We start from the raw sequence: 22,952 nt of genomic DNA, 5'->3' as shown, positions 1-22,952 counted from the left end.
CAGTAGCACCCAGGTACCTACCATCCAAGCCAAAAATTAGAAAGTTGCCTTGCCTCAAAAGCCCTTTATGTGCTCCTCTTGAATTGTGTCCCCCACCCTTCATAATCGTTATCCTGAATTTTAGGGTAATCATTTCCTTAGTTTTGCCATCTCTGCTTATATTCCTAAATAATGCATAATGTACTTTTTCCTGTTTTTGAACTTTATAAAAACAAACTTATACTACATGTGTTCCTCTGTAACTTGCTCCTTCTCTTCATTATTTGTTCTTTTCTTAAAATGTAATTTATTGTCAAATTGGTTTCCATACAACACCCAGTGCTCATCCCAACAAGTGCCCTTCTCCATGCGCATCACCTACTTTCCCCTCTCCCCGACCCCCCCCCCCCCATCTACTCTTAGTTTGTTCTCGGTCTTTAAGAGTCTCTTATGGTTTGCCTCCCTCCCTCTCTGTAACTTTTTTTTTCCCCTTCCATTCCCCCATGGTCTTCTGTTAAGATGTGGTTTGTATATACACTGAAATACTACTTGGCAATGAGAAAGAATGAAATCTTGCCATTTGCAGCAACGTGGATGGAACTGGAGGGTATTATGCTAAGTGAAATAAACCAAGCAGAGAAAAGACAGATACCATATGTTTTCACTCATATGTGGATCATTATTGGTTTTTGAGACTCACCCATTTTGAGACATGTAGTTATGGGTTTTCACTTTTACTGATATCTAGTATTCTATTTATGCCACAACTTATCTGTCTCTCCTACTTTGATGGACACATGTGTGCTGTCCATATTTATGTTATTACCGACAATGATGCTACTTTCCATTAGAACTTAACGTGCTTAGATATCTCCTTTTTGATGACATATAAACAAACACTGATCCCACATCGTCCTCTAATCACATCCTTTCCTCTCTCAGACCTCTTCATCTGCAGATCTATGTCAAGAACTATGAAAGATGTAAGATTTTACCATACTTACAAGCTAACAGGTTAGCCTGCTCCAATTTCTTAGACCCTTGGCGTAAGGAACAAAACTGGTTCAGAGACAAAGGGCAGTTTATTACTCATAACAATAACATTAGGCAGAGTATTATCAGTTTTGTATCATTTCCCTCGGTCCTGATTCCCACAGGATGGTAGGAAGAGAACCAGATGACCTCTGCTCAAACAGTAGGTTGGATTGTAGGGGAGGAACTCTAAATTTAGGGAACCCAAATCTCCTATAGTAAGGAGTAGTAAGCTACTCCTTTCTTGAGAGGGAGATATCTTCCAAGGCTGTTCACTATACAGCTTGAAAAGAGAGTCTGGGACAAAGGCAGTCAATGCCTCTGCTCATAAGACTTGTAGAAATGTGAGAGACCAAGGGAGACTTGTCTCCTAAAAATATCTACCCTTCATTTATACATTGTCTTGACTTCTGGTGAATTTTCCCATGAGCACACCACTCTGACTAATCTGATCAACAGAGGCTGGAACCAAATCCATTAATTTGTCTCATACAACATTCAGTTAAAACTGCTATCAATAGAACTCCAAGGAGCAGAATGAGGCCATACTGTAGATTAGCATCAACCATGCAATCCATGGTCCTGAATACCACCAGCTGAACAAATCCCATAAGCCAGATGATTTTCTCCTTAAGTTTCTCTGTTGATATTCTCACTTGGTCCAAGTCATCAACCCAACTATAAAAGTCTGTATTAGCCATTGCACAGACTTGATCTTGGCCCACAAGGAGGAAGACTAGGGCAATTTTATCATTCATAACAACCCTGGCCAGTGTCTTGACTGATGACCTGAATGTCCTGCAGAGGTGAGGTGATATCATTGATAAGTTTAAGTAAAGGCAGGAACAAATTTTGTTCCACTTTTTCTAATTGGACATCTGTCTTAGGGATAATTGTCCACAGTGGCACATAAATGACAAGTCAGCTACCCCTCTGGGAAGCTCCCTCAAGTAACCTGGCAGTATCATTTTGGGGAGAGCTCTGAAGTCATCTGAGGCTATGTCATCTACTGATGGTATTTACTTAAAGATTTGAAGGTCTCTTATGACCACCCCTAAAGCGTAAGTCATCATGTTTTCAGGAGGCATGTAAGTTAATGCCAGGTTTCTCTACAAAAAATATAATCCTGGGGTATCCCTTGGGGACAAAAAGGTGTGCTTATAATTGTTGAGCCCCTCTGAGTGGGACCTACATTAGTCAAGGGGCACAGGTTGACAATGTCTCCCTGTGATCTCTCAACTGGCTGGTAGATCTTAGGATTCCCAATTCAGTCTGAATAATGGAGTCTGGCCCTTGATTTAGGAGAATTATCAGTCCTATTTGTCCCTGCCAACAGCCAGGCAGCATTCATGCACCCTACAGAATGAGGAGTGGTGGTTGCAGGGATGGTAGTGGGAAGAAATCTGGAGGTGTAGGGGCGCCTGGGTGGCGCAGTTGGTTAAGCGTCCGACTTCAGCCAGGTCACGATCTCGCAGTCCGTGAGTTCGAGCCCCGCGTCAGGCTCTGGGCTGATAGCTCAGAGCCTGGAGCCTGTTTCCGATTCTGTGTCTCCCTCTCTCTCTGCCCCTCCCCCGTTCATGCTCTGTCTCTCTCTGTCCCAAAAATAAATAAACGTTGAAAAAAAATTTTTTTTTTAATTTAAAATAAAAAAAAAATCTGGAGGTGTAGACAAGTGTTTTTTAGATGGAAAGTGCAAGAGGTAAAGCTGTTGGCTGCAGTTAGTAATAGAATTCCTGGTAAGGCTAAGGAAATTGGCAATCATGTCATGAACAGGGATGTTTGGCAAGGGATAGAAGACCTAGTAGTCAGTTACTTTTAAGTTGCTTTGAATGGTTTGGGAGAGACACACCAGGACATTTTCTTTCATGAGGGAAATTCCCAGGGTCGTTCTGAAGAGCAAAAGTCATCAATGTCCCTCCCTTCCCTATACTTCATGGGACTGAAGATGTTCTCTTTTTAGGTACCAGGGTCATTGCTTTCCCTCAACCACCACAAAGAGTGTGTATCCCATTTCAATGGCTGCAACTTCACCCCTGTGTCTGAAACAGAGTTCTCTACTTTGTGCCCAGTCTGTATTGATGGCTGTGTTGCCATATCTAATAAGATGATGGGTTCAGGCAGCAATGGAGGCAATCTGGGTTGTGCAGGATCGTTCAGTAGTTTTATTCCAGTCTATCTCATCAGAGAATGGATCCTCAGGTTCTACATGAGTTGACCCAGACAATTTATTTCCATAGGTCATGTCCCTAAAGAGAAGTATCTTGTTTTGTTTTGTTTTGTTTAAATGTTTATTTATTTGTTTTGAGAAAGAGTGAGAAAGAGTGGGGGAAGGGCAGACAGAGATTAAGAGGGAGAATCCATGCTCAGCGTGGAGCCCATTACAGGGTTGGATCCCACAACCTAAGATCATGACCTGAGCCAATATCAAGAATCAGACATTTAACTGACTGAGCCACCCAGGTGCTCCAAAAGAAGTGTTTTTAATCTGCCAGTCTGGAATTTTCTTAGTGGTAGACCCAAGAGCTAGACCATTAGCAGCAGCCCAAGAATCCATAAAAATATAACAAGGTTCATCAAGGGGAGTATTGGTCAGAGCTTGAGAACAGCCTTGAGTTCTACCCATTGAGTGGAACAACATGTCCATTGTCAACTCTGCATAGCTGGCACTGAGGCTAAACAGCTGCAATAGTCCAGTGCACACCATCAGATTTCATCTTGGCTAAACCATTAGTGACATACACCCAGGCACCAAGGGAAAAATCCTTGTGAAGGAAAGTACCCGTAAGGCAGCAGTTTTGCTTCAGGTGGTGGCGTGGGGGTTAAAATTTCCAGCAAAGGGAAAGATACCATTTTTTTTTCATGTAAATCAGAGACGCCAATGTGCCCAGACTGGTTGCATTCTTAAATACACCATTTCCACTTGACAAACAAGGCTTGTTGGGCTTTTCCTACCTTGTTATTCATTGAGTTCTAGTTGACTCACCCCCAAAATGGAAATATTGCACTTGAGAGCCATAAGATCTCCTTGGATTAGGCATTCAGTTTTGACAAGAACCCACTAGCAAGCTAATATCTGCCTTTTAAAATGTATTTATTGGGGCGCCTGGGTGGCGCAGTCGGTTAAGCGTCCGACTTCAGCCAGGTCACGATCTCGCGGTCCGTGAGTTCGAGCCCCGCGTCGGGCTCTGGGCTGATGGCTCAGAGCCTGGAGCCTGTTTCCGATTCTGTGTCTCCCTCTCTCGCTGCCCCTCCCCTGTTCATGCTCTGTCTCTCTCTGTCCCAAAAATAAATAAATGTTGAAAAAAAAATTAAAAAAAAATAATAAAATAAAATGTATTTATTTATTTTTTTAAGGAATCCCTCACCCAGTGTGGGGCTCAAACTCATAGCCCTGAGATCAAGCATTGCATGCTTAACCAGCTGAGCCAGTCAGGCACCCCTAATGTCTGCTTTTTAAAAGTGATGTATCTAATAGACATGCCAAAGAGGCAACAAGTCCAAATCCCCAAGAAATACCTCCAGATAGAGGCTGCCTCCCTTTGCCAGAAGCTCCCCAGTTGGCAAAATTATCAGTCATAGACTGAAAAGGGTCAGGAACTCTGAAGATACCAGCACTTCTCTACATACTAGCTCATCACAATCAGAAGAATCCTCTTGACACTTAATGGAATTAGGGAGTATACATGTATAACACATTAATTCCCATTACACATTCAGATGGAAGCCACAGCTATAATCCACTGAATTGGCCCAAGGGGCCCCGCCCACAGAATTATTTTAGCTTTCCTTACCTACTGCAAACTTTGCTCAAAACCCATTAACTGAGTTCAGGCACCCACTTTTCCCAAGGGACTAGGCAGGATGGTGACTTGGGAATCTGCATCTAAGAGACCCATAAAAGTTTGAGTCTCTCTTTTCCCACTGTTCATCAACATAGTCATGTCAGTGGCTATAGCCTTCAGGCCCCTTTGAAGACTGGATATCCTTGGCCCCACTTATAATGATCTTTATCTTTAAAACAGTTGAGGTTGAGGTACAGGGGGAGGGAGGGATTAGGAACATGGTGAAAGAGAATGGCTCCAGACCAATAAGCAAAGCATATTTATTTTTGGTTTCCAGGAGCATTGAGGCTTCTTCTTGTTCAACAAAATGAACTTATAATGTTTTTGGTCCATACAAAGCGCTCTATCAGGTGGCAAGGTCATTATTACTGACACCATCGATTTCAGCCTCAGGGATCCCTTGACTCAGTGGCCATAGGCACATTACTTTCTTACTGGAGCTTCAGGGTTTGCACCCTTTGGTTGACTCAGGCTGGGTTTTCATAGCAGTGCCTTTTTTTTTTTTTTTTTTTTTTTTTAAGGATTCTACCTTAATCTGAATCATTTGGTAATCCTTTGTCATGATAACATCTTTAAATTTTTACCTGGTTTTAACATAAGGAATAGGACAGTTTTCCAGGGCAGTGGGGTTAATTACAAAAATTTGCTAGTGAGGCACCTGGGTGGCTCAGTTGGTTGAGCATCAGACTTTGGCTCAGGTCATGATCTCTCATTTCATGAGTTTGAGCCCTGCATCTGTCTCGCTGCTGTCAGCTCAGAGTCCACTTTAGATTTTCTATTTCCCTCTCTCTCTGCCTCTCCCCTACTCGTTCTCTTTCTCTCTCTCTCAAGAATAAATAAGGCTTAAATTAAAAAAAAAAAAGAAATAAAAAAAGAAAAGAAAAAGAACTTTACTTAAAAAAATTTGTTAGATTTCTTTGTGTCATTTTCTGTCTTACCATTGGGTCATCTTCAACAGTATTATAATCCAATCCAGGGCATAAGAACCTGAACACTAGTTCTGTGGTTTATCATGGGAATTCGTCCGCTCAAGGAAATCTCCCTAGGAGGTCTAAAGCTCCCTTACAGTGGCTGAAACCCACTGCAAAAAATTCTGAGACCTCACTATCATCATTAAATGGATCTAAGGTTGTCAGCAGGAAGGACTGAGCTGTTCAGATAATGAATATCACTCTTCCTTAACAAGCATAATGCATCTCACTACCCATATCCCAAATGAATGAGCGAAAGTTCCAAGTTTGCCTGGTTTTTGCCCATATCAGTCATGAATTTTCCTTCTTTTCAGCCCAGAAAAGATATGCATCTCTGTAACTGTTGTCTGAAAGGAAGTAGAACCTTCTGCCCACCCAGGACAAACCTTAGTATTATTTGTTATAGTGGCATGGTCGTGAGGCTGACTGCCAGATTGGTGAGGAAGATAACACCCATAGAAAAATCATCAAAAACCAGGAAGCAGTTGCTTTTGAACTTATTTCCTGGCACTTAGCCTTTAACTGCCTCCCAATTCCTTAAACAGGCATTAATAGTCAATAAAATGGAGGATCATTTATTACCTAATTGACCATACAATTTGGTCAATGTATTTGCTACCACTTTCCATGAACTTTCTTTAAATCTCATTAATTACCCCCCACGAAGCCCTCGTTCTTCTTCTGTCATTCCTATCTCTTTCGGAATCATCTCATTTTTTTGCAAAAATTAGGAACTGTGAAGTGTCTGAGATTTTTCCTTACTTGCTACCTAATGAGTTAGCCTACCACAGTTCCAGAGTCTGGCAGAAGACATGAGACTCCTGGGTCAGAAAAATGACAGTTTACTATTCACAATAGTAATGATAGTAGTATCATCATTTGCTTCAGTTCTCTGAGCCCCAGTTTCTACAGGGCAGTATGAAGAGGTGATACCTATACATACAATGGGTTGAATTATAAGAGAGGAAACCTGAGCTTAGGAAACCTAGGAAAGTAAGCATGTTTTCCCAATGCTCCAGGAAGAGACATTATCTCTACCTTGCAAAGTCACTCACTATACAAACATCTTTGAAAACATAGTCTAGGGGCACCTGGGTGGCTCAGTCAGTTGGATGTCCGACTTTGGCTCAGGTCATGATCTCATGGTTCATGAGTTCAAGCCCTGCATCAGGCTCTCCACTCTTAGCACAGAGCCTGCTTCAGATCCTCTGTCTCCCTCTTTCTCTGCCCCTCCCCTGCTCACTCTCTCAGAAATAAATAAAAATTTAAAAAAATTTTTTAAATATGGTCTAGAGCAAAGGCAGTCAGTGCCTCTCTTCACAAGACCTATAAAAACACAAGTTCCCGGAGTTTCTGGAGAATTGTTTTTCTTTTTCTCTCTCTTTTTTTAATGTTTATTTATTTTTGAGAGAGAGAGAGAGAGAGAGAGCGGGAGAAGGGGAGGGGCAGAGAGCGAGGGAGACACAGAATTCGAAGCAGGCTCCAGGCTCTGAGCTGTCAGCACAGAGCCCCACATGGGGCTTAAACCCACAAACTGTGAGATCATGACCTGAGCCCAAGTCGGACGCTTAACCGACTGAGCCACCCAGGCACCCTATTTCTTCTTTTAATGTTTATTTATTTTGAGAGAGAGAGAGGGAGAGAGAAAGAATCCCAAGCAGGCTCCACACTGTCAGCACAGAGGCAGACATGGGGCTGTCTCACAAACTGAGAGATCATGACCTGAGCTGAAATCTAGAATCAGACACTTAATCTACTGAGCCACACAGGTGCCCTTGGAGAATTCTCTTTCAACAGCCCCTATAAAGAGTGCTCCTTTCTTGATTCTCACTGCCTCCACTTTCTTACCTCTTAAGACTACTGCAGTCTGGCATTGTTCCCTACTACTCCATTGAAACTGCTCTTGCCAACATGAGCAAGTTCCCTACTTGCCAACATGAGTTCCCTACTACTCCATTGAAACTGCTCTTGCCAACTATAATGTCCTTTGTTACCTATCAGATCTTAGCGACTTTAAACACCAATTTTTCATGAAATGCTTTCTTCCATTAGCTTCTTCCTGTATTTTCACCTCGCCTCCCAGGCAGTATCTCTCTAGTCTCATTATGGATTCTTTTTTCTTTTTTCATCCATTAAATATTGGTGTTGCCTAATATTGTGGGGATAGCTCTTAGTTCTGTACCTCAGCCCACATCTCTCACCTGAATTCCTCTGTGTGTGTGTGTATAGTATATACACACTGTATACATAGACATATACATATATGATCTAGATCTAGATCTGTGTGTGTATATATATGGTATATTGAGCTTCCAACCATATATCTCCATTTACATGTCATGTCAAAGACCTCAAACACAGTGTGTCCTCATTGTCTTGTCTTTATCCCCAAATCTAATTCTTCCGAGGAGTGCCAGCATCAGTGCTTTCCATTTTATTAAATAGCATCACCATCTATTTATCTTAAATTGTTCATTCACTCATTCCTTAAACATTTATTCATGTGATAAGATCTCCTGCAATGTTGGACTTACATTCTATTGAAGGTGAAACACAACAAATAAGGAAACAAAAAGCACTTAGTTAAATTACAAATTACTCTTAGTTCTTTAAAGTAACCAGTAGAGTGAATCATCTTTTTTGATAAGGTGGCTAGGAAAATCCCCACTGAGGTGGTTACATTTATGCTAAGTAAAATAATGATGAATGATGACATTTGAAGAGCAGTTGGGGGACAGAGAATAACAGAGATAACCCTTTTGGTTAGGAAGAAGCTTGCATATTAAGGCAAAAATGTGACTAGAACTTGCAGAGGAAGGAGGAAGAGTGGCATAAGATGAGGTTGGAAAGGAAGGCCAGGCACAGATCCTGCAGGGCCACAAAGGCATGCAGAGGGATTTTTCAAAACTGCTTTATTGAGATATAATTCACATATCCTACAATTCACCCATTTAAAGTGTGGAATCCATTGGTTTTTACTATAATCACATTAATGTGCAATCATCTCCACAGTCAATTTTAAAACATTTTCATCATCCCCAAAAGAACTCTACACCTCCCTGCCCCCCCCAAAAGAAGCCCTGTCCCTTCAGCTATCACTTTCTATCTTTTCTCCCTTTCCCTGCTATAGCCCTTAAGCAACTACTAATCTACTTTCTGTCTCTGTAGATTTTCCTATTCTGGACTTTCATATAAACAGAATCATATATGTGATCTTTTGTGATTGCTTCTTTTACTTAGCATACTGTTTTCAAGGTTCATGTTGCAGCATGCATCAGTATTTCATTCCTTTTTATAGCTGAATAATATTCTATTATATGGGTATACTATATTTTATTTATTCATTTGTCCATTGATGGAAATTTGGGTTGTTTCCATGTTTTGGTTACTATGAATAATGCTGCCATAAACATTTGCATACAGATTTTAAAGTGATCATATATTTTAATTTCCCTTTCATTCCACTCCTAGAATTCCTAGAAGTGGATTTACTGAATCATATGGAAACTGTATGTTTAATCATTTGAGGAAATCCCAGAATGCTTTTTAAAAAATTTTTTAAATACTTCTTTTTGAGAGAGAGAGGGAGAGGGTGAGAGAGAGAGAAAGAGGGAGGGTGAGGGGCAAAGAAAGAGAGAGGGAGACAAGAATCTGAAGCAGGCTCCAGGCTCCATGCTTTCAGCACAGAGCCCAACGCAGGGCTCGAACCCCCAAACCGCAAGATCGTGACCTGAACCAAAGTTAGACACTTAACCAACTGAGCCACCCAGGTGTCCCCAGAATGTTTTTTAAAGTGGCTGTACCATTTACAGCAGTGTATATGTGTTCTGATTTCTTCACATCCTCGTGACACTTACAGTTATCTAACTTTTTTATTCTGTCCATTGTAATGAGTTTCAGACAAAGGTATTTGGAAATGGAGAGACTTATTAGAAGGTCATTGCATTGTTTCAGGCAACAGATTGTGGTGGCCCTGTCTGCAGTGACAGTAGGAAAGATAGACAAAAATGGACTGAAGTAAAACACCTGAGAGTTATCTTGATTTCTGACTCACCATCAACACCAACATCTAATTAGCCCTACCTCCTAAGTGTTCATGGATTATACCCTCAGTCACTCCATTTCTACTGACTGATTCAGTAGAATCAATCTATTTCCCTGATTCAGTAGCCATTTTCTCTCCATGAAGCTACTGTAGCAATCTCATTGGTCTCCCAACTTCTACCCTTCTCCACAGTAATTTTTTTGAAATGCTGATCTCATCATGTCATCTCTCTGTTTAAAATCTTTCACTGGAGATACAACTATATTCCTGAATGGAGTTGGTAAAGCCTTTTGGGATTTAGCTACTGTTGACCTCTCCATCACATTTCCTTACCCTCCTTCCCCCATCCTGAGCTCCAGCTATGCCTAATTCCTTCCAGAGCTTTAAATGTTATTTGTTCTTTTGCCCTCTGCATTAGTCATCTTGGGCTGTCCATAGCAAACATACCATAGCTGAGTAGCTTAAACAATGGAAATTAGGTGTTTTTTTTTTTTTTTTTTTTTTTTTTTTTTTAAGTAGGCTTCATACCTGGCATGGAGCCCAACATGGGGCTTGAACTTACAACCTGGAGGGAGATCAAGAGTTAGATGCTTAACTGACTGAGCCAGTCAGTTGACTGTGGAACCTTAGTTCCACAATAGAAATTATTTTTTTCATAGTTCTGGTAACTGGGAAGTCCAATATCAAGATTCTGGCCAATTTGGTTTCTAGTGAGAACTTTTTTGCTGACTTGTAGAAGGCTACCTTCTCTCTGTGTCCTCACTTGACAGAGAGAGAGAGAGAACAAGTTCTCTTGTGTGACACTAATCCTATCAGATCAGGGCCCCATCTTTACAATCTCATTTAATCTTAATTACTTCCCAGAGGCCCCCTCTCCAAATACAGTCACATTGGAGGTTAAGGCTTCAACATATGAATTTTGAAGAGAAATAATTCAGTCCATAGCATCCACAGTACTTTGTTTATCCTATATCCTTTGTTTGAAGCAATCTTTCCCCCAGTCTTTGCCTGGTTAACTGCATCTCTGATCCCTTGGTTCTCAGCTTAGACATAATTTTCTCCAAGAAGTCTTCTTGGACTTAAACTGTCCCAAGACAGTTTAATACACTTCTTCTAAGTACACCCTCAGCCTTCTATATTTACCCTATCAATGCATTAACACACTGTGTTGCAATTGTCTTTTTATCTGTCTTTTTTCCTCACTAGTTCGTAAATGCCTTCAAGGCTGGTCCCTGCCTTCTTCATTGTTGAAGTCTCAGCACCAAGGACAGTTCTTGACCAATGCTAATCACTCAATCCTATTTGTTGAATAAATTATGCATTCAATATTTTGAATAGCATTTATTTGCTCCCTAGAAATGCTTGTGGAAATACTTACAACATTCAAGGATCTATGTCTAAACTTAGGGGTTTTATATTCCAAATTGTAGGTGATACTAGTAGGACTTTGATGCTTTCTGTGGGTTTAACATAAAATACTCACAGACGTCTAGTTTTAAGACAAAGATAGTATCCCCAAAGGTTACCTGGCTGCCTTAGCTGGTAAAGAATGTGACTCTTGATCTCAAGGTTGTAAAGATTGAGCCCCACATTGGTTATACAGGTTATTTAAAAATAAAATCTTTAAAAAAAAAACGCAAATAGCAGTCAGCTGCATCAAAATCAATTCTTCATTTTTATGCTCCTCTTATTCTGTTTTTCTGTATCATGAATCAAAGTCATGTCTAAGTTTTCTGCATAGCCCTGAAGATACTTTTTGCACTCAAAGATGCTACATAAGAATGTTGTGCTGTTGCAGGTTGTTGAATTTCTTCTGGAAAAGGGAGCAGATATCACCCTTTGTAATTACAGCAATCAAACTGCAGTTCATGTGGCTAATTGCCATGTCCAAAGACAACTCTTGGCTATCAATGGAATCCAGGCTCCCCAAATGCAACTTCTACAAACTTCATGGCAAGGTGATCTTGAACAACTTCAACACTTGCTGGTCAGTTATATTGATGTTTGCTTCTGCCTTTGTGTAGGTAGGTGGGTGGGTAAGTGATATGAAAGGCATAGACTACATATGACTCATTTTAAAGAAAAATGAGTTCTTTTCAAATGCAGTCCCAGAAAGTTTCAGGCAGAAAATAGAAAGAAACAAGATCAAATAGGACATTGGGGTGGAAAACAGGATAATAAAAGAACACAACAGCAGGCTATTTCTACCTTCCTCCAGCTGGATGCTAGAAGAAGTCACATAGCACCCATGGGAAATAATATGCTCCCAGGATGCCCCCCAGAGAACTGCTGTCAACTTGCTCAGAGGAGTTCCCTTGACATCATTGCCTATTGTACAATTGCTGTTTAGATCCCTTTGGACCAGCTGCACTTATTATCTTTAGCCTGAAAAGGGAATCAGAGAGCTTATGCTTTGCATAATATTTAGTTGTAACTAAAGGAGTTAAAAGGATATGTTTTTAAAATGCCTTCTTCCCAAGTTATTGATTTTCTTATTTAGATTTTCTACCCATAGATACTCTTTCCTGAAGTAACTTACAAAACCATATGCATAACCAAGGACTCTAATTGTTGGTGACCAGCAACTGTCTATTCTTGGTATTTACCTTCAGAGATACTGTCAGATCACATGACCTTCCAACTGAAAGAAAATCAATTGCTGCTAGGAAACAGTTTCTTCCATTCCCTTATGGTCAAGACACAAACAGATAAAGAAAAAGTGAACAATATTCTGGTCACCTAGAGTTCAAGGGGATCTACAACAAAATCCAAAGGACTCCTTGAATACTTTTGTTGTACTAAACAATAGTCTAAAATTGTCGTAAACCATGACTAAAGCTTAGAAATTTTTTAGGAGTGCCTGGGTGGCTCAGTCAGTTAAGCGTCTGACTTCAACTCAGGTCATGATCTCATGGCTCATGAATTTGAGACCCGCATTGGGCTCTGTGCTGACAGCTCAGAGCCTGGAGCCTGCTTCAGATTCTATATCTCCTTCTGTCTCTTCCCCTCACACTCTGTCTCTGTCTCTCAAAAATAAATGAACATTGAAAAAAAATTTTTTTTAAGAAATTTTTTGAAAGACAATAAATTTTATTTTAATGGTATTCATAATGGTTGTTATAATCCAATATCTGTTTTCATAACCACATTTTCATCCATAAAGATTAGCAGCCACATTTTAAGAAACTGGTGTCTGTACCTGAATCCAAAGTTTAATAAGCAGGTGCTGAATTAATGTGCTATTGCAAGACTACTCTCAGTTCAAACCTTTCGTGTTGGTGCTAGCTAATAATAAACAGTGATATAAGAGGTCACTTCTTTTCAGAGACTGAAAAAAAAATTAATTAATTCCCATAGCACCCCTCTGAGGTAATATCATTATCTCTAGTTTGTCCCTAGAGAAACTGAAGTAGAAACACAAGACTATACTGACATGGCATAAAGTGAAATAGAGATGGAAAGTAGCAAATTATTTTGGTAAATAAAATAAACAATTTGGATAATTTGGCCTTACAGTGGTTTTTCAGTTCTGAATTATCCAAATTAAATTTTACTTTCATTAAAACAACGAATATCATCTGTATATCCACCTGCATTTGACTATATGTGTATATATGTGTGTGTGTGTGTGTGTGTGTGTGTGTGTATACATACACACACACACACACACACACACACACACACACACCTGCCTTATTTGTGTAACTCATTCATTCATTCCAGAAATGATTACTGAGCATGTGTCAAACACTCTGCTCAGTGCTTTTCATATTCTATCACCAATCATCACAACAACCCCACAAAGAAGACATTGTTATTCCTACTCTAGAGCTGAGGACTCTGAAGGTCAGTGAGTAGGATTGCTAGATTTTACAAACAAACATACAGGACACGTGGTTAAATTTGAATTTCAGATAAATACCAAATAAATTTTTTAGTATTACTGTGCCGCCAGTGAAAATTATTGTTTAACTGGATATCCTTTATTTTAACAGGGTGATCTTGTCAAGTGCCCTTGATATAATCCTATCAGGGAGGTTAAATAATCAGCTTAAGGAGGTAAAATTCAAACCCGGGTCTGTCTCTCAGGCCTGTGTTCTTTCAATTCATCAGCTCCTCATCAATATAGATATTGAGAAAGAATGTGTTGAAGCTGGGGTGACTGGATGGCTCAGTCAGTTAAGCATCTGACTCTTGATCTTGGCTCAGGTCATGATCTCATGCTTTGTGAGCCAGAGCCCCATATCAGGCTCTGTGATGACAGCATGGAGCCTGCTTGGGATTCTGTCTTTTGCTCTCTCTCCCCTTCCCCCACCTCAAAAATAAATAAATAAACTTAAAACAACAACAGAAAAAGAATGTGTTGAAGTTAAAATGAGAATTTGGCTAAGCAAGGAAAATGCAAAGATGAGTATAAATAGTAAAAACATACTAAAAATAAAGTTTCATGTTTTCAAAGGCATCTGAAGAGTTCCTGGATATAAATTTCCCAAACCAACATGGCTTGACCCCTCTGATGCTGGCTGTGAGGGATGTGGATCTGTTTGAGAGTCTTGATATGTTAACAGTCTACAGACCTGTGGAGGTTCTGTCTGAGCTCCTCAGGCATCATGCGTGAGTATGAGTGGTCAGTTGGCACCAGTGGAAGAGAGTCTATGTCATTGTTATTGTCAGAAGTCACTTGTAAACTTAGAGACATGCAACTCTGGACCTCAGGGTTGTTAAGTTCAAGCCCCACATTGGGTGTAGAAATTGCTTCATAATAAAATCTTTAAAATTTTTTATATATCGAATGCAAATTCATGTTCATAAAAGGGACTTCAGCCGTTGCAAAGTAATGTGCAAATGTTAGATGTTGCTATCTATTATTTTTATGATATTGACTATTTGTTTTATTTGTGTAAATACTCTTTTGGTACTTATGAAGAATATCAAATAATAACTCTTCTTTTTTTTTTTAGAATGTCAGATAATCCTTGAGTATGTAGCTCCTTACCCCCAACATGTTACTAATTATTTCAGAAAGCATTGTCAATTATCAAAAGCAATTTATAATACTGGTTTCTAATTATCTAAAAATTACTGTATGCCAGCATGTTCTTTTAGGGGAAGGGGAAGTAAATAATTGACTTTTAAAAAAAAATCAGTAGGTTAATAAGCAGTTTTTCATGTTAGAATTGCAGTTTCCTAATGCTGTTACCTAGATATCTTATCATCCAATAAGAACAGATGGGCAGCTCTTTCTCAGAATTTCATATGAATTTTGTTTTGGAAAGAAAAAAAAAGTAGAAGGGAGCTTCAAGAACAAAAGCATAGTCAAGAACACGAGCTATTGTAAAAGGACCGGTTACTATAATAGGATAAAGATGGAAGTTTGAAGCTACTTTAGACTTTAGTGTTAAGAAACAACTAAAGAGATTGTTTAACATGGAGAGTACCGGACAGCACTCCAGAGATGGTGTTCAGTAGGCCTGGAGTGGGGTCCAGAATATAGGAAATCAAAAAGTGCCACATCGAGAAACACTAATCAAGGCAAATGAGCAAACTGAAATCCCAAGGAGTTAAGTGACTTGCTTAAGGCCACTTATCAAAGCAGAGGCAGTCCCCTGATTCTTGGTCCTATCCTACTTCTTTTGAATCATGACCTTTGATGGAGAAAAGCTCATGAGGGGTTATTTTTTCAGAGGATAAAACATTTCCCAGTCCTATAGCAATAAAAAGATTCAAATTCAAAGCTGTTAGGTTGGAGACCATGCTCAACATGTTCTGTGTCCCAGAATGTGACTAGTGCAGCAAGTGTAATCATTATTTCCCACACCATAATCTGCCAATAGGGCTCTTACTATTGGCCCTTTGAATCTCTCTGAGCTGTTATGTATCTAATCCTCAGATTCAGTGCAACATGGAGAGGATATTTGTGCTATTGCAAGGAGCCCTGAGATTAGCCGGTCAGGCTTAACAATCACAGGGCAAGGTGAAGAAAGATGAAGAGATCATGCAGAGGGACTTTATGACAAGTTCGCTCCACTCAACCAAGAGTCTGTGAAATAAGCATATCAGCTTAGTTTTCTTTCTTTCTTTTTTTTTTTTTTTTTACATTTTTAAAAATGTTTTAATTTATTTTTGAGAGAGAGAGAGCGAGAGAGAGAGAGCGTGAGCGTGAGTAGGGGAGGGGCAGAGAGAGAGGGAGACACAGAATCTGAAGCAGGCTCCAGGCCCTGAGCTGTCAGCACAGAGCCCAATGCGGGGCTCAAACACGTGAACTGCGAGATCATGACTTGAGCCGAAGTTGGACTCTTAACGACTGAGCCACCCAGGTGCCCCCAGCTTACTTTTCAAGAGAGATTCTATTCTATTCTACAGTTTTGACTGGCAAAAAGGCTAGCTGCTAGCATTAGAAAAAAAAAAAAAAAACTATCAAGAAAGCAAGCTTAACTCATTGGAAAGAAAAAGCTAAGCAAGTCAGCTATTTGTAATAAGACAACAGCTTATCAAGATGTTTTGATCCTTACTTGATTTACTCATCATTAAAGAATTATGAAAAGTTTTATCCAAAGTTTGACATTTTCTGCAAATATTGGAATACTTTTAGGATGGAGTGGGAATAAGATATACAGAATATTCCTTTAATTTAAAATCTTGAAAAATTATCACTTTCTATCCCATACCCTTTAAAATCATTCTTGTTAGCCCCAAAGCACATGGTTACTTTTGTTTATTTGATGTCAATGTTTTTCTTCTCATATTTTTTCAATAGATTTAACTAAATAATTTTTCTGTTAATTCTATTCTTCCTAGAGATCCTAAACTCTGTGATTTTAGTGGAAAATCAGCAATACATTATGTGTCGCAAATACATAGTTTTAGGAAACAGCAGTTATTGGACATTCTAATGAACTCTATGCCAAGACCAGGTAAATACTTCTATTCCACTTTCAAAAGCTCCCCAACTATAAAAGCCTTATTAGAACTCTTTCTTCTACATGTGTTTGATGGATTCATTTAAAGAAATCAAGCCAACAACTATTTATTGATCAGTGACTATATACAAGGTCCAAGGCTAGGTACCCTTAAGGGTTGTAAAGAAATCTAAAACATTGTCCAAACTCCTGAAAGTGTTCAATAGGGTAAGGGACACATCACATAAGTCAGTAGAGAAAGTGCTTGTTGTGAGCTTGAAAGAGGAGAAGGGACTTACCATGTTCCTTAAATGCTGGGTAAGATTTGGAAGGAAGAGAACAAGAGAGGCGGTTTGATATAGGTGGAAAAAAAAGACAGAAACAGCCACAGAGAAAAGTGAAAGAAAGAAAGTACCACTGAGCAATATGTGACCTTGTGAAAGCTGCTTGACTTTATGGTCTGATTGGCTTTTATTCAAAACTTCTAGGCAGGGAACAAGGCTGTTCCCAGGAAGGTTTCATGAAAGCGGTAAGATTCAATCTGGTCCTCGAAAAACAGTGGGATTTAATTTTGTGGAGCAGAGGCATCATGCTGTAAATGAGCCTCACTTATCATAGGGGCAAATAAGAGACTAGAAATTAAATACATAAAGAAACTGGGTCCATTGAATACTCATTAAATGAAGGGTTTTTTTTTTCCCCCAATAAAACAGAGTCACTAAAGAATTTTAAGCCAGGGAATGATGAAAACCATGTTTTAGGAAATTTAAGCTGTTGTTATTGTGAAGAATGGATTCAAAGGAAGAGACTCATGGCAGGGAGCTCTATTAAGAAACTATAGAAGTGCCTGTGTGTGGTGACAGGAACCAGGAAGAGTCCTGGGCTTGGTGTGGGAGTGTGCCTGACAGGTGCTGAGTGTGGTGAACCTAAGAGCTATTGTGAAAGAAGAATTCACATAACTTAGTGATGTAAAGCTGAGAGAGACAAAAGTTGAGAGAGTTGAGTTAAATATGATTCCAAAGTTTCAGCCCTGGGAAGTGGGGAGATGGAAATGCAATCAATAAAATAGAAGACCACTCTGGTTTGGTGAGGATATAGAAGGCAATGGGTTCTAAAGCATTGCATTTGGATGGAACCTTGGGACTTGCAAGTAGCGATTTTCTGTTGGGCAGGCCTGTGGGAAGGGGTGGGTTGATATGTTAGTTTGGGAGTTCACTACAAAAAAGAGACTGTGAGGACCTGGAGTAGGTAAGATCCCTGGCGGATTGAGAATGGTGGGAGAACTGCAAGGGGTCAAGCCAAGGAGGTGTACCCACAGTTAGAGGGTGGTATGTACACAGGGACTCAGGGCGCTGAGAGAGAGAGAGGAGGGGATTGGGAGAAAGTTACAAGAAGCAAGGAGAGGGAAACAATGTCAAATTGGAAAAGAGATTACAAAGCAGATGTGGCAAGGAAGTGAGAAGTTTCAGTGATGAGATAGAGGCAGGAAATAGATTGCAGAGAGGAAATATGGTGAAGAAATGGATGATCTGAGTAGAGATAATCTTGTGCAATTTTGTATCAGTTACAAAATAAATGGAAAAGCCATTGGAAGAGAAAGACGTTTTCATCGAAGAGCCCATGCTTATTTTGAAGAAGTCACGATAGCAGGAGGGGGATGATATGAGAGAGCACTGTCCCTTGGGAACTAACTGGGAGTTCATGGGTGCTCAGAACTCTGCCAATTTAATGTGACTTCTGCTATACAGAAAATGTGCCATGTCTTTGGTAACTATAGAGCAAATGTAATTTCCAGCCCATTGTTAGGGGTTTCACTTGGCAGCTTTGCCCAACTTAAAAACAAAAACAAAAACACATCCATTCTGTGGACTCTTGTTATCCTCACTCACATCCTTCCCTGTGAAAAGTATTGCCTAAAGCTTCATCAGGATCCCAGACCACTATTTTGGGAAAATCTTTGACAGAATGGAACCAGTCTTAGAACACAGAGCTAGATCTTCTGACGAAATTGATGGAGATAAGTCTTATCAAAACACATTATTCTGTTTCTTTTGGCAGAAAGACATGCTGAATCATTGCTTGATATTTGTCATGATACTAACTCTTCTCCAACTGATAGGATGACAGTTACTACAAACCAAAATATAATCTTGCAAAGTATCAGCAGCAGTGAGGTAAGATGTTCTCTTTAAAGAAACTAACAACAAGGGGCACCTGGGTGGCTCAATCTCTTAAGTGTTGGACTTTTGGTTTCGGCTCAGGTCACGCGAGTTTGAGCCCTGTGTTGGGCTCTGCACTGACAGTGAGGAGACTGCTTGGGATTCCCTCTCTCTCTTTCTCTCTCTCTGCCCTTTCCCTGCTCACTTTCTCTCTCAAAATAAATATATAAACTTATATAAAAAAAAGAAACTAACAAAAAATGGATAACCTACCCCATCTACTACCTCATGTGTGTTGCTTGAATATTTTACAGCAATCATATATCACAATTTATTTCTAAATGTAATCATAAGGTAATTAAAAGCAAAATTAATAAGGCAGTGCTCCACAAGTTTAATCTCAGAGCTGTAATTAGCTAGTCAGCTCAGAGTCTCCTGCGTTTTGTGTGTATGTATCTAATACCACAGAATATTGTTGCAGTTGAACTGATACTAAATAATGAAATGCAGCTTGTGTTTATGTGTGTTCATGTGGAAAAGGAGAAGATCACTCATCTGATCATGTCAAATCCATCACAGGGTACCACAAAGAAGGTGCCTCCTCTTGGCCCTGGTCACCCCCGGCCCCCCACCATGATGAATGACTCCACATGAAGTCCCTCACAGTACAGTAACCGTACTAATAACAAACAGTGTAATCCATAGAAAACTGTGGACCAATACCCAAGATATACAACAAACTGGTAACATGGTAACAATTGTTGCCTATAGGGAGAGAATTGGAGATGACTCTGTGCTGTGTATTCATTTGTACCTTTTGAATTTTTACAAAAATTAACACAGCCCAGACAGGTAAAAGTATTGCTGCTCTATATTTTGTTGGTAAGAAAACAATATGGCCACAAATTATTTATTTTACAAAGTTAATGAGGTGTGGACTATAATATAATAAATAATGAGGACTTTTGGAGATGGTATATATTTTTGAGTCCTTTTCTCCTTCCAAAAATCATCCCAAAACAACAAAGAAAAAAAACACAAAAATTTAATTTAAAAAACCTTTTTTATTTTGAGATAATTACAGATTCACAGGAACCTATAAAAATAGTGCATAGAAGTCCTGTGTAACCTTCACCAGCTTCCCCAAAAGGGAACTATTATCGTAACTCTAGCAGGTTGTCAAAACTGGGAAATTGACACTGACACATTATAATTAACTAAGCTACAGACCTTGCTGGGATTTCACTAGTATTTGCATGCATTGTTTTTTCTGTTTGCGCATGTGCCTGAGTGTACTGTTCTTTGACATTTATCCCTTGAATCACCACAGTCAAGATACAAAGTTGTTCTGTCACCCCAAGGGAATCCCTTCCTACTGCCCTCTTAATAGCCACACCCTCCTCCATCCTTAACGCCTGGCAACCACTGATCTGTTACCCATCTCCATAATTTTGTCATTTTGAGAATGTCATATAAAAGGAATTCTCATATGTATAAACTTTTGAGATTGGTTTTTCTACTCAGCATAATGCTTTTGAGATAGATCCAAGTTGTATCAAGTTTTTTTTTGCATTGCTAAGGAGTATTCTATGGCACAGGTGTTTACAGTTTACTTAACTATTCACCTGTTGAGAGACATTTAGGGTTGTTTCCAGTTCTGGGCTATTATATACAAAGCTACTATGAGCAATTGTGTACAGATTTCTATATAAACATACGTTTTCATTTCTCTAGGATACATGTCCAGGAATCCAAATACTGGATCATATGGCAAATGTATGTTTAACCCTTTTAAAAACTGCCAAACAGTTTTCCAGAGTGGCTCTATCATTTTATATTCCCATCAGCAATGAAGAGAGATCCAGTATCTCTGTATCCTGGCCATCATTTGGCAGTGTCAGTATTTTTTATTTTAACCATTTTAGTAGAAGTATGGTGGTATCTCATTGTGGTTTTAATATCCATTTCCCTAATGACTGATGTTGAACATCATTTTTCTATGGGTTTATTCCCCATCAGCATGAATTGTTCAAATTTTTAATCTATTTTCTGATTGGATTGTTTGTTTTCTTACTCTTGGGTTTAAAGAATCCCTTATATATTCTGGATATGTCATTTGCAAATATTTTCTACTAGTCAATAGAAGAACTGGCTTGTTATTTTCACCTTTGTAACAGGTCTTTCACTGAATAGAAGTTTTTCTTATTTAGTTAGTTGGTTGGTTAGTTAGTTAGAGAGAGCACATGCAAGAGAGAGGCAGAGAGAGGAGAGAGAGAATCCCAAGCAGGCTCCATGCTGATAGCACAGTGCCCAGCACTGGCCTTGATCTCACGAACTGTGAGATCATGACCTGAGCTGAAATCAAGAGCAGAATGCTCAACTGACTGAGCCACCCAGGCACCCCCCCAAAGCTTTTCATTTTGATGAAAACCAATTTATCTATTTTTTATGGGTCTTAATTCTTACATCATGTCTAAGAATTCTTTTACTTGATCTGGGTCCTGGTTTCACAATTATGTTCAGTTTATAAACATTCATGAATCTATGCACTTTCTGAAAGTATGCTACACTTAAATTGAAAGTAATTGTGGGGCATCTGGGAGGCTCAATTGATTAAGCATCAAGCATCTTGCTCTTGATTTTGGCTTAGGTCATGATCTCATGGTTGTGAGATTGAGCCCCACATCTGAGCTCTGTGCTGGGCATGGAGCCTGCTCAAGATTCTCTTTCTGGGGCGCCTGGGTGGCTCAGTTGGTTGGGCGTCCAACTCTTGGTTTCTGCTCAGGTCATGATCTCACAGTTCATGAGTTCGAGCCCTGTGTTGAACCCTGTGCTGAGGATTCAGAGCCTGGAGCCTGCTTTGGAATCTATGTCTCCCTCTGCCTGCCCTTCCCCTGCTCATTGTCTCTCTCTTTCTCTCAAAAACAAATAAACATTAAAAAAAAAAAAAAAAAAAAAACTCCTCTCGGGCATGAGATGGGATGGGGTAGAATGGAAATGTTTATTTTTAATACTATTATTACTATTTTTAATATTAAGCAATAGCATATTTCATACCGTTTGAATATTTTTCTTTTACAACTTTTTTAAACAGGCTAAAACCAAAAACCAAACCACAGTTGCTTTAGTACACTGGTTCTCAACAGAGAGTCCCCAGGGGACATTTGGCAACATTAGGAGACATTTTTGGTGTTACAGCTGGGTGGAGGTGCTACTGGCATCTAGTGGGTAGAGGTCAGGGATGCTGCTAAACATCCTAGAGGGCACGGGACAGCCCCACAATGACGAATTATCCAGCCCCAAATGTCATAGGTGGTGAGGCTGAGAAACCCTGCTACGCAGCAGGTTTTGTCACAACCATAAAGGCTGTGTTGTTTTTGGTTACTAATATTACATAGTAATTGAAATAAAATACCTAGAGATCAGTCTTTAAAGTGACCGTCATGTGACTCCTGGGTGGCTCAGTCCATTAAGCGTCTGACTCTTGGTTTTGGCTCAGGTCATGATCTCACAGTACTTGAAATCGAGCCCCAAGTCTGGCTCTTTGCTGACACACAGAGCCTGCTTGGAATCTTTCTCTCTTCCTCTCTCTCTGCCTCTCCCCCACTCGTATTCTTCTCTCTCTCTCTCTCTCTCTCTCTCTCTCTCTCTCTCTCTAAATAAACAAATAAACTAAAAAAAAAAGTGACTGGGGTGCCTGGGTGGCTCAGTCGGTTAAGCGTCCGACTTCAGCTCAGGTCATGATCTCACAGTTCATGGGTTCGAACCCCACGTTGGGCTCTGTGCTGACAGCTCAGAACCTGGAGCCTGCTTCCGATTTGTGTCTCCTTCTTTGTCCCTCCCCTGCTCACACTCTGTCTTTCTCTGTCTCTCAAAGGTGAATAAATGTTAAAAAAAAATTTTTAAGTGACTGTTATGCATTAGAAATTGCTAAACAAAAACACATTTGCTTTTCGTTTTTTGTGGCATATTTAAGTAATTCTCTTTTGTAAAAGGACTAAACATCCCTTTATATTAGTACATTT

The 22,952-nt window shown here is 39.7% G+C and overlaps 1 protein-coding gene across 3 annotated transcripts in view; it reads left to right on the top strand.

Moving 5' to 3' along the window:
- Positions 1-22,952, top strand: part of MAP3K19 (mitogen-activated protein kinase kinase kinase 19) — a 75,129-nt gene that overhangs the window by 19,399 nt on the left and 32,778 nt on the right. For all 3 annotated transcript variants that reach the window (XM_025935176.2, XM_086715192.1, XM_086715193.1), the window contains exons 5-8: positions 11,668-11,856; positions 14,329-14,483; positions 16,668-16,783; positions 18,827-18,942. In XM_025935176.2, the coding sequence (XP_025790961.2) occupies positions 11,668-11,856; positions 14,329-14,483; positions 16,668-16,783; positions 18,827-18,942 (576 nt within the window). The remainder of the gene's footprint in view (positions 1-11,667; positions 11,857-14,328; positions 14,484-16,667; positions 16,784-18,826; positions 18,943-22,952) is intronic.

This window comes from Puma concolor, chromosome C1, assembly GCF_028749965.1.
Source record: "Puma concolor isolate L17-30 chromosome C1, mPumCon1.1.hap2, whole genome shotgun sequence".
In the NCBI taxonomy this organism is placed as follows: domain Eukaryota; kingdom Metazoa; phylum Chordata; class Mammalia; order Carnivora; family Felidae; genus Puma; species Puma concolor.
The sequence above is the reverse complement of the archived record's forward strand: the minus strand, read 5'-3'. Positions and strand labels throughout refer to the sequence as shown.